At 42.1% G+C, this 12,901-nt stretch overlaps 1 protein-coding gene across 1 annotated transcript in view; it reads right to left on the reverse strand.

The window, feature by feature from the left end:
* RNF128 (ring finger protein 128) overlaps positions 1-12,134 on the reverse strand; it is a 46,269-nt gene extending 34,135 nt beyond the window's left edge. The window contains exon 1 of the mRNA XM_062584545.1: positions 11,675-12,134. Within this exon, the coding sequence (XP_062440529.1) occupies positions 11,675-12,080 (406 nt within the window). The 5' untranslated portion in view covers positions 12,081-12,134. The remainder of the gene's footprint in view (positions 1-11,674) is intronic.
* Positions 12,135-12,901: the final 767 nt, after the last annotated feature.

Below are 12,901 nucleotides of genomic sequence, written 5' to 3' on the forward strand. Positions count from 1 at the left end.
TGCCCCTGAAAAGAACCAAGTAAGCAACCAGAAGGCACAACCAGAAAGTTCGCTCACAGTTTGGGTGAGGCTAGCAAAGCGAAGGAAGTCTAGCATTTGTATTGGAGAAAAAGTGAATATGCCTGCTGATAAGTGAGCCCTTCCACATAAATCCATCTTGCTTGGGATGGCGGGGAAGCGACCTTGCTGCAGGCTCTTGCGCTCCTCGCACATCCCAGCACAAGCAGCTCTGCACCGGTGCTGCGCGGCTGCAATGGAAGTGTGCCCGAGCACAAGACACACACACTGGCTGTAGTTAAAATGGGTATGTTTTAGAAAAGAATACAATTTATACCTATTTTAAGCTACATCTCTAACATTAAGAACTTTCTGGACATTCAAAATCTTCCAGAATCATAATTTGTAAATAAATCTGCAGCCATCATGAAGTGTACCCTTTACTCATCTTAGAAAAATATAGTTTGGCTAATGACTTTCAGTTCAATTACCTGTAATTCACAATAGAAAAGGGGCATATTGGATAGCATATCAAAGTAGTCACTTCCCCTAGGAAGCCAGGCAAGGACAAGGCAAGAGAAAAGCTGAGAGTTTTTTTCTTCTTTTTTCCTCTTTACATTGAACACAGGCATTTTCTAGTTTGGAGAAAGTCCATGTTGCAGTGGAGAAACAGGCCAGGCATTTGGGGGTCTGTAAGTAGTACAACAACATATTGCTACCACAATTTTTTTGAAAGAGCTTTCTAAAAGTTCCAGAAATTAAAACACTGTAGTCCATGATGACTACAGATATGAAAATGGCAGGATAACAGCATTAATAGACTTCCACAAAATTAGAAGCAGAATTAAATCTGTAATAAGATTTAAGATAAGATCTGTAAGAAGTATAGCATACAGGAATTTCTTGCCCAGATCTGATCTTTGTTTAACCTTAAAAGATCTTTTATTATTAAAAAAATTAGGCTGCATAATTTTTCTTTTCATTTTTTCCCCCATGGCTATTTGTGGAAGCTCTGAGAAGTTCAAAAGCAGGCCATGACTTTCAGATAAACAAAGTGAAATCCTGGGAATGCTGGCGCTGACTTCTATAGGGATGGCTCCTATCATTATCTGAGGCTTTATCTTACTTAAGTAAATGTTTAAGCATTTTTTTTCCAAGGTGAAAAATCTGCATGCTAAATATTGCCTTTAATGTCAGGACAGACCACTCCGGGCACTTTGCTGATGACAGACCCATAGCTTAAACTAGCTTGCTATTCTTATTGCAAAAACCACAAGCTGAAATGTATGTTCATGCCCTTTAAAACTGAGTTTAGCTCTCATTCAAACACCCAGTTCTGAATTTATCTCTTTGGAGGAAAGCTCACAGGAACACAAGAAATCTCACAAGAATACACAAAATCTCCTCCATTAGGGCAAAGTGTTACAAGACCAGGCACTGAAGCTTCCACGAGCTGCGTATGGGTCTGAGTTGTGTCTCTGGGCCTTCTCCACTGAATAATGAAATGGAAAAGAGAAGCACTTATAAACATGGAAAAAGCAATCAAAAATAAGAGCCCTAAAATGAAACTCAAGACTGAGTGACACAGCACAAAAATTCATGGACAAATATTACTCTGAATCATGAATTAAAGACAACAGATGTAGCATCTTCTAATCCAAAGATAGCTCACAGCCTTGGACTATGATGGAAAGGTCTTGAGGAGCTGACTTGCTCCAGAGTAGGCAACTGTTTGGGCTAAAGCATGCCAAGATTTAACCCACCTGGACAAAAATGAGATATGAGAATGGCACTTGTGGCCCTTAGCTGCCTTATGAAGAGGTCAGGTCCAAGGCAGAGGAGACAGAAAGGCTGGAAACCTTCCTAAGTCCTGCCTGAACATTTTAAGAACTTTCAGGAAAACCTGTGGTGATTCTTGTGGCCACAGGCAGAAGATACCACAGAGGGTTGCCCGTTCCAGCTAAGCTTCACTATGAATCTGAGAAGTCGTTTGGCTCTAACGCAACTTGGAAACTCCAGCGTACAACTCTCTGCCTACTGGAAGCGGAAAGAAAAGTGCGTCAGATCGCGTTGTACGCTGGAACCAAACACTTTCACTCGGCTGGCGAGATGTGCGCAAGAGTCCCTGGTGCCAGGGAGGCAAACACTGTTTTAAGCATTTCTGGCACAGAGGGACCAATTGTTACGACAGTGCTGGATGTGCCCTCTCCTACCCCAGGGAACAGAGTTAGAGCGCTGTCAGCTGTGGCGGGAGATACACCAGGGACAGGTGCTCACACACTGACCAAAGGTCACAGGCATGCTTCTTCCCATCAAACCACCTTGTGATTTCATTAAATTACATTTTCCACCTTCCATTTCAAAGGGAACTGGACGATAAAGAGAGACAGGCAGTAACTGGGAGCTGTAAGCAAATAAAAGTGAAGATAAAGGCATTTCCCACCGGTGACGGCAAGGAGCCTCTAGCAAGGAAAGCACTGAGAGTTCCTCTGAAAAAAAATTTTATAAGCATTCAAGAAAAGCCAAAGCTTCTAGGAAACCATGTGCTTTCCATCTGTTTTGGCTTCACATGTCAATGAGCACGCTCAAATGCCAGCGGCTGATCCTTGGGCTTGTTGATTCAGCGGTGGTCGTTCAGTGGCAGTGAAGTTTCCATGAATCAGTGGCTTCCTTCCCTCCGCAGTGGGTTGGGGAGCTGCCCATCCAGCCTGGGGACCGAGATTTTCCATGCAACGCATGTAGTGCAGTTGACCAAATGAGGAGCATCAGATGACTAGAAGCCTGAACACATTCTCAAAAGCAGAAAATATTGCCATTTAGCCTTTTGGGGAAAAAATGAGTAAAACTCAAAATGTTTGCTCTTTTTGGATTTGTACTGGCCCAGTTTCCACCTACCCACAAAAATCAGTAGCACATGTGTAAGGGACTTCTGTTATCCAAGGTACAAGTGTGTCTAGATTCACTTCATATGTCATTCCCACCAAATCCTCACAGATTTCTGCAAAAAGCCTTCACTAAGTTCAACAGGGAAAGTTTAACCACGATTCCAGCTGTCCTGACATCCTTGTTTACACGTCAGAGAGCCAAACACAGCAACTCTCTGGACAGGAGCTTTTAAGATCACACAAGTGTTACAGCTCAGCTGCCAGCGTAATTAGGGTGTAAGTGGTGACAAACTTCAGTGGCCCCAGTAATGTCAGGGAACTTTGCCAGTAGCCTTGATGTGCCGGTGGGGAGGACGCAAGCCCCTGAGCACACGCAAAAGTCAGGAAGGGAAAAAGCAATCTCTGGGGAGATGCGCGAGGTTTAGGTTTTCAGTGCTTAGCTGCTCGTGCACGGCTCGGGGGGCGGCGAGAGCGCACAGCTCCTACGCCGGCTGCTCAGCGGCAGGAACCAGAGCGGCCGGGGTGGCTCGCAGCCAGAAGCGACCAGCATTCGCTTCCGTCCCAGGAGTGCTGTTGAACCATCTGAATCAAAGATCAGTTTGAGACTAAATGATTTGTTATATTACATATCTTTTTTGCTAAGATTTATTTTGGCATGTGACTTCAAAGCCTGACCAGCCTGAACTGCAAAATTTGGAGCTAGAGGCACTGCTCCTCCCGGCCTGTGAGAAAGGAGGCTTGGCATGTTGGCTTAGTCTCAGTGGTGCCTTCCACCATATGTTTCTTTCCACATCTTCCTCTCCTTTAGATAGGAGAAATTTTAAACTACAGATTTTTTTTTCCTGATTTCCCCTTTGCCCATTACTAAGCTGAGTTCTGAGCTAAGGCAGCCTGGCCATGGCTTGAAGGACATGGCACAGTGAAGGCAACCCACTACAGGCAAACTGTTTTCCTAATGTGAAACAAACAAGATTCATAAATATGCAAACAATTATATTTACATATGTTATAGCTGTAGACAAGTAAGGTTTGTAATTCCGGTCTTTCCTAATGAGCATTTTCACTCTTTAGTGGGATGCACATAGTAATGCACTTTCATGTAATGATCACTTTATGCTTCACCAACTCAACACATAGAGCAGCAGCAGATTTTAACCAAAAACATTGACTGTGAAAAGCAAGTTGACATATGTAAGCTGAGACCATTTCTAAAAATATCAGTATTATAATATTTAAGATTAATTTCTAAGTGAGATAACAATAACTGCATCTGCAAGAGAGGGGCACAGACTGTTGTAATGTTGCTGACTCAATATTTCCACACGCAAAGCACAGAGTTTAGAGTCTAATGAAATCAATGGAAAAACTCTCACCAATTTCATAAGGTGTAAGATTTTTTTTTCTGCAGAGATCATTTTTTTCCTGTAAAGACCCTGTATCCCCGGTTAGAAAGCCTGACGAATGGTGTGGTAGTAAATTTCAATGGATATTAAATTTCAATGGGAATTTTAAAAGAAACAAATGGCCTATCCCAAAAGAAACCTAGTAAAATTTGGGTCCAAAGTGTATTCTGGAAACATCTAATCAGTTGGTACTTAGATCAGCTCCAAAATCTGAAGGTGCTTCTTTTGTTTTTGGTTTGGTTTACAAAGGAAATAAGCTATGCAATCATTGTTTGCTATCCGCCCTCACACCCATCTCTTCCCCTTTAAAATTTTTCCTGCTTATCTACAGCAATGCCCACTTTCAGCCAAATTGAGCTTGCAGACATGTAGGAGAAGCTTCCCACAAGTTTTCTAGAATTAGCAGCGGGTTGGAAGCTAGAAATCGCAGTGAGGTGCCCTGCGCCCTGGAGCAAGGTGAGACACGAGGCTCGGCAACCGTGCGCTCTCCGGACTGCCAGCTTGCTTCTGCCTCCGTCCCAGGGAGAGAACAGCACGTGGAAAAGCGAGGTTTGCTGTGTCAAGTAACAAGGAAGCGAAAAGGACCACGGGCTTGTGCTGGGAAGAGTGCTGAAGTCAGAAACGGGGAGGGGGAAAAGAGTCACCCAGGTAAAGTCCCAAGGACTGGACGCAGGGACAGGCATTAGCAGAAACCACACCTTCTAAGTTCTTTTGCTCACAAGACAACTTATTTACTGCAGGAGCCCTGCTCCTAACACCTACACCTGTCCTACAGGGGAGAGCAACCCGTTGGCTTTCCTGCAGAGCAATAAGCTCAAAAAGGAGTAGTGCAAACACCCCCACCTCGGCACAGCCTGAAGCTTGGAGGAGCTCCAAGAAAGCAATAAAATGAGCTCAAATCTTCTCAGATAATTAAGAGAGCCAAACCCAGCTCCCTCCTAGGGGGAGTGAATGCCCTGAGCTCCTTTAAGAAAGGTCTCAATCACACCCTTGGTACTGCAGCAGGAGGACTGTCCTGAAATGCGTCAGGCCAGCCCAGCTCCAAGCTGTGCATCCTGGCCTGCGCAAGGCTCCAAGCCACAGCAGCTTCAGCAGAGATGAGAATTTAAAGTAAATTCTATTTGTCTTGAGCATTTTCCCTTTAGCTGTTTATACACAGCTCCTTGCTCGGGTGGTTGTGCTCCAGCAGCTCACTTCTTGGTTCATCGGCTTTTATTGACCCTTCCGAGGTGTTTTCACCACAGCTCCACTGTGGAGAAGAGACATCAGGGCTGAATTTCACCAGTCAATGCTGCAGTGCCTCTGGGGCCTCATTTTTGTCATAGTTGCATGTGACTGTTAGGCTTCTGCTATTACATTTTTTTCTCTCCAGTTCTTGGGCTGTAACAGCTAGCATGACTGCAACTGCAATAACAGAGCTGATAACACAGGTTAAGCTGATAAGTGACTGACGAAAGCTGTGCATACTCTATAATGTACTACATGCTTGTAATTAGAAGCCAGGTTGATTGACCTGATTAGATGTTAATACTTCTTTCTCCCCCCCCCCTTTTTTTTTTTTTTTTCTTTTTTTTTAAATCAGACTAGTGGCCATCACTAAACAGAGAGTGTGAATATTCTCATTTTGGGGGAAATGGTTACCCAGAAGGTTGGCTTCTATTTCTAGTTGTGACAGTGAAAGTTCTGGACAGCTTCTCAAGCGCAATGGTTGAAATGATAATGATAAAGGGCCAGTTTGGACAAGTTTCTTTTGCATCAATAAACACGAAACATACAGGCATATGCATTTGCTGTTCTGAGACTCAACAGCATGGCAATATTTAAGAACAGAAGAAATTCCCTCTTGGCTGAGACCAAAGGCCCATCCAGTGCAGTAGCCTGTCACAGACAGTGTCTGGCACAGATGCCACCCAGGGAGAGTCCCATCACCATCTGCTGCCCACTGCATGAGTGCCCCTCACGTTCCTCTGCATCTGAACATGATTCCATATATCAGGGAAGTCAGAGGGCACAGCCTTGCCTGTTTTCTTCAGTACTTCTTTTTAGACTAATCATCCATGAATTTGTCCAAACATTTATCCATGTATATACTTAGTTAGAGAACAACTTTTATCCTAGAGTCTAGCTAAAGAACGTCATAAGAGCAGCATGTTCTTCTATCAAGGCAGACCTTCTACTGGTTTCCTACAGAAGCAAAATTTGGACTCCCTATGTCCATATACCTGGTCACAAACATGAACAGGTGGATCACAGCATGTGGTTATCTGAAATAAACCCAGCACTCATCACAAGGATTATTTTGGGAAACTAAAGAAGCAGTAATAAATATCATTGTGGTGAGTTCCTGTGATTTGCTGGCTACATGATCTGTGGAACCTGTAAAATCCCAGACCCAAATGTAGCTTTCTTGGTGCCTGTACTCTGTGGAGCCTTTAGGGATTTTGCTGGCCACCTGTGGAGAAGCAGGGAGCTGGAATGAAAACGCTCGTTGCTCAGACCATGGATGGCAGCTCAGGTTGGCTGAAGCTGGCTGGCACCTCTGAGCCAATGCTCTGAGCCAAAATATCCAGTCCAAGCCCTCTACAACAGGTTGCTCAGGGCTGTGTTCAGTCAAATTTTGGATATCTCCAAGAGTGGAGACTCCACAACCTCTTGGGGCAAGCTGCTCCTGTGTTTGAGCACCCTCACCATAAAAAAAAAAAAAAAATCTTATGTTTCTTATGTTATGGAATTCCTTGTGTTGTAATTTGTGCCCGTTGCCTCTTCCCCTGCCACTTGACACAACTGAAAAGAATCTGGCTCCTTCTTTGTGTTCTCCCATCATGCTTAACTGGTAGATGGTTGCATGCTTTGACTTCTCTGTCACGGCGCTCACTTCATCCTGCAACTCTCACTGTACAGAAGGCATGGAGTTACTTGGCCAATTTTCCTTGACAATATATGGACAAATGTAATCCATGCTATTACAAAACTGACTTCATGGAAGCATTTGAATTGCTGTTAGCAGAGCTAGTTAATTCACAAGGACTTACTGGAAAAGGAAGTTCATGGCATCTGCTTCTCAGGGACATTCCAGGAAGTTCATTTGTTTTCACACACGAGTTCCATGGGCTGTTCAAAGCTAGGACAGAGAGCCAACTTTTTCTATAACTAATAGAGGAGATTATTGAAAATGTACTGTAAGACATGAATTACTCTGAAGATGAAATATGCAATGATATTTTAGAGAGTTATGATGAGGAATCAGAGCAGGATTTTACACCAACTTCCAAAACAGAAGATAAAACCAAATTCCATTGTCAAGCATTTAGTCCAAAAGTTTATAATAGGTATTGCATCAACAGCTAATAAGATCCTATCTTGAAAGTAATTCTGAGATAACAGAAGTTAGACTTTGAGACTACAGAATGCCCTGAAAACAAGTTGGAAGGAAACACAGATCCACAACAATTCCTTTTTAATTATGGTCAGGATTGCCAATTATTTGTATTGTATGGACAAACTGAGATAGCTACTTGACCCAATTGTACAACAGCTCTGCTAGGGTCATATGCTTTATGAGTCTTGAAGGCTTTAATCTCACTTTCACTACCTGAGTCTTAGTAAATCTCCCAAGGAGGAAACAGCTCAAAACTCACTTGATATTGCACGTTAGCAGCTATGTGAGAATAGTGTTCAAATATGAGCAATAAAGGCGTTTTTACTTCCTCTTTTCCATTCTCCAACCTCCAGACTCCTATTTCCTTTTGTAAATGAACAGAAAAAAAATATTATCACAAGAACATGCCTCCCTCTACTGGTCTGTACCACCACTGCTTGCACAGGATTGTCCATAGTTCAGCTGTTCTGTCAGTTTACGGAACACAGTTATTCTGCTACAGTGCATGCTCCATACTTGTTATTTTAAAAGGTGCTTCAAAGTATCTTGCTTAAATCTAGCTATGTTTCAAAAACTAGATTTGATCATTCCTGCTAAGTATGTGACTGCACAGTACATTCAATCACCCAGTCACACAACTACCTTTTTGCAAATTCTGTCAGTGCTTAAACACTACTAAGTACTCAAGGAGTCTTCTAGGTACCCAGAAAAACGAGATACCCAAATTACAAGTATATATTTATGTGCTCCCCAAGTGTCATCTATAACAAAAAAGTTTCTTGGCGTTCGGGGGTACAACTGTCACCTTGAAGAAAAATAGTGTTATTTATGAAAAACTGAAATAAAAGTCACCATGCATTTTCAACTGTGGAGAATACATTTTCAAACAGTATCTAAAATTTGATTCCTAAATCAATATTTAGGCACTCAGGGCAAATGAACCAGCCTCATTAAGATGAAAATACATACTACTATTCCAGTTTCACTAGTATATTCAGGAGTTCAGTCATTCTAAAAATCAGGACAGTTTAACTTAAATTTCAAGGAGTTGTGCTGGAGAAATAGGTAATATAGTTGCACGTTCCATTTCCTTTCCAAAGAAAATCATGTAAGTGCTGGAACTACCAAAAGGAGGTTCATCTAGCAAAAGACTAGAATCAATCTAACTTCGTATGAATAAGACACAAACACCTACTGACAAATCTTTCAGACTAACTTGGAACATTTTCCCACTGGTAATTCTTGTAACCAGAGAGAGAACGGGAAAGCCGTTACTCACATCTTAATGTCTAAAATTTTCTGTAGTAAAAGCTATTACTGTATGAGCTTTATCGTAGGGGTGTGTATGTGCGCGTAACAGTAATCCAAAAGGCAACAACACATAAAACTGATACCAGGAAAAGAGACCTGCCTTAGAAGATGAGGAAGGAGTTACCGAGAGTGGAATTTTTTCTCTTCCCTGCCCAGCAACTTTAAACTTCTAACATTTCCTGGGCACCTGAACTTTGCTCAGAACAAAGTTAAACAGAACATTGCTGTAAGACACAGAAGGTGTTTTATGAAATTATTTATATGAAATATAGACAGAGTGTTGTGCTGTTGTAACAGAAAATAAGGTTGGCTAAAAACCTCTATTGATTTCACATTAAAGGCAGCAGGAAGCAAGACGAAGGAACCGAGATAAATAGCAGCCAAGGCTCAAAAGCCTAATAAATAACCAACGTGACTGAATTCCTACAGCTGCACACAGTAGCAGGCAAATACAGCCGCACGACTGAGGATGGCTGGCCCAGCTCTGGTTGATAGCCAGCGATAACCCCAGAGGTTGCCGTTCATAGTTTAATCATCAACTTGTAGATTGCTGGCATTGGCTAAGCAGATTTGCTCTCAGTGCCCCACCAACAGGGCTACATCTCACCTCCAAGGGTCCCTTAACCAAATAACGAGAGCGTTAGTCACCATGGCTGAATAACCCTCTCTTTGGATGATGTCACTTTTGGTAGATTCCATCCCAATAGCACATTTCCCTTCCCAGCTCTTTGAAAAGTTGTATCATTAAAAAAACAAAAAAAAAATAAAAAAATAAAAAAAAAAGAGAAAGAAAAAAGCAGCTACAAGCACTTTTTGTTTGATTGCCCACAAGCGTTTATGATACAGCGCATAGATTACCCCTCTCCCAGGCATTTCTATTTTACCTAAAGAATGTATGAGCCAACACACAGCAACGAGGGAAACAGACAGTTATATGAGAGAGAATATCCTTCTTCTATACTGTCTAGGTGAAGTCAAGAACTCACCTCACTAAAATATTTTACCCTTACTGCATCCAACACATGTGAACACTGCACTGATTTACAAGCCTTCTTTGACACCAAATAGATCTTCACATTGCATCTAAAAGAAGTGGTCCTATAAAAATCACAACTTGCCTTTGGGAAAACTAAATGAATTAAATTAAGAAAGATGAGTCTGTCTCTTGGGTGGTATATCTGCTTCTTCCAAAAGCTTAAAAATCTTAGCAGTTTTAGAAAAAAAAAATAGGGTCTGGTTTCAGAATTCTTCTTAAGTAATTGCCTTATTTCTGAAGTCAGTTCCCAGTGTCCTGTGTGAGACATCCCAGCTGTCTGAACAATGCTGTCAATGTGCCAAAGCAAGGATCCCGCTCTGCTCCCTGCAGTGCCCTACACCACCTTCCACGGGAATTGCGTTGCCGGAAGACGCCATTGAATGATGCGGATCGGCTCCAGCCACATTAACACTTTGGTCCAGCTGGGGTCACTACTGCTCCACAGGAAATTCAGCTAATGCCAATTCTGCAGCTACATAAACCTGCTTTTTATTTATGCAGATTTATATAAACTGACAAGATCCAAAATCAACCCAAAATATCAAGTTATATTTGAATCTTGATATGCTGTCCACTTAAGTCTAAATCACTTTCTCCAGTGTTGGAACAAAGTCTTTGGTTTATTGACCACACTTACATTTCCAGTAATGCATTTCACGTTCTATTCAGAGACACTAACTCTAGCATAACACTAGAAGAGTCAAAGTTAGTTGCATATTACAACACAGCACTGTGCTCTCAGTGCCATAGAGCAAATTTTTATTGTGTCATGCAGGACTTTGTCTAGGATGAATGTTCTGGGGCTCAGACTCACACGGGCTGCTCCTACTGAACAGGAGATGCATAACTAAAACCATGTACCAGCCTGCTCAAGACCTGGTGCTGGCTGACTCTTGCAAACTGTCCAGTCTGGGACTTCCTAACTAGAAATCTTCCTGAAATGTTAAGCCAAAGCAGTATAGAGGGTCTCAGCAGTAAATTGCTAGCCTCTCTAGCTTAAAAATTTGTGAACGCTGACAAAATCAGACAAGCAAGATTTAAGCCAAAGGATTCCTAGCATAGCACTACCAAAATACACCACGCAGGAAGGAACTACATATACTTAAGCTTGATGCTAAATTGCATATTAGGCATGTTGACCCAGATGAATTTACAAAGAGATGAAAGCCAAGCAATGCAGTATCACAGCTGACTTCATAGCTCCTCACTAACAATAGATTCATAGTTATTAGGGCTAGAAGAAGCCATCACGATCATCTTGTCTAATCTTTGGTTAAGGAATCCCAAAAAAGGCAGAGATAAGCTACTATTCAGAAAGGATTAAAGCAATTGAAAAAAAGCAGCAAGGTCTGCCTTGCTGTTTGCAAAGCACCTATCTATAATACAGTCACTCACAAGCTGAAGGTTACTAATGGTACTAAGTTTAGAGACTCTCTAGCCTGGCTAGACTGCACCAAGCTCAGAGCACAACAACAGAGTATTTCTTAATAAGCACAAAACATTTGAATTGCATAATACATTTTTCTTCCATTGAATATCTTGGTTAAAGCAACAAACACAAACACTCACAAACACAAACGCTTCCTTATAGCTCAACTGTGTTGTTCTGGATCAAATTTAACAGAAATGATCAGGTTCTAGAGCTTCACACCATAGTACTCACCAATATGTGACATCGGAATGGGGTAATTGCCTTTGTCTGCGGCATTGTAGATCACAGCTGCTGTTGCACCCCTTCTGGCTGCCAGCTTAATTTTTTCAGCAAAAGTGCAATTGCCTCTTTCAATCAGTGCTATCCATGGCGGTTCCATGCTGGTGAACTGGGTATTCAAGTCACAGGCTTGAAGATTAGCAGATTTAGGAATGCCCACAAGCCCCTGAGCACTAAGCAGAGGAGAGTTTAATCCATACAGGCCACATTCACACTGCTCAGACATAGACCTGTTACCAGTACTGTTGAAATAGAATAAACTCACAAAGGCATTCACAGGAAGTGTCCCTGCAGCCTTGAATAAAATATTAATAATTACGAGGAGGCAGGACAAATTGAAATTATTCTCCTGCTTCATTGCTTATTCATTTAAGTACAAAATTTAGATGTCTACAGCTATTTTCGGCTGCTGGTGGCCATTGTTAGCCCTCAGTCTGCTGATTAGCTTGAAATTTCAGTTCCCAACAGGAACTTGACACCACCCACCTAAGTCCTCAGTGCGTCAGCAAACTTATCTGGAGGCATGGGGGGAGTGAGAAGGAAAACAGGCGACACACCTACTTATTGTTACACAGGTTCTTTTAGTTTGCATCCCTGCAAGTATTCTTTGGCTCTAAGTTTCTTCTACTCTTTATGAAGCATGATTACCTCTCTCCTCCACTCACATTTCTGAACAAGTTTTAGCCTTGATGGTGTTTCATAAGAGATTGCTTTGAGGCTGCTGCTCCAGGAAGTCTCCTATTTCAACCTGAATATCACTTGCAAAGGACAAGCTCATCTTTCCTTCAGAGATGTAACTCAGGGTTCTCACTTCACAACACAATCTGGGATGCAAATGGCCTTGTTAAAAACGTCAAAACCGAACAAAACTAAAAAAAACCACCCAACACACCTTACTCATCTTACACACCAATAGCCAAGTACTCTCTTCCCCCCCCCCCCTTCCTTCTTTCTGGTCCTATCAGTCACCTGCTCTGTCAGGTCCAGCTTATTCTGGTGTTCATAATGAACTGATTTTAACATTGATTGCCATGTTAAAAGATGCAAAATCAATTAAACTCATCTTACAACCAAATGACCTTTCAGCCCATTTTTTCCCCACCCAAGTTCCCTCCTTTCAATTCTCACTGAGATGCTTGAGTTATTGTCACACAACTCTCCATTTCAGCATGTAAGTCC

This window comes from Rhea pennata, chromosome 11 (genome assembly GCF_028389875.1).
Source record: "Rhea pennata isolate bPtePen1 chromosome 11, bPtePen1.pri, whole genome shotgun sequence".
NCBI lineage: Eukaryota > Metazoa > Chordata > Aves > Rheiformes > Rheidae > Rhea > Rhea pennata.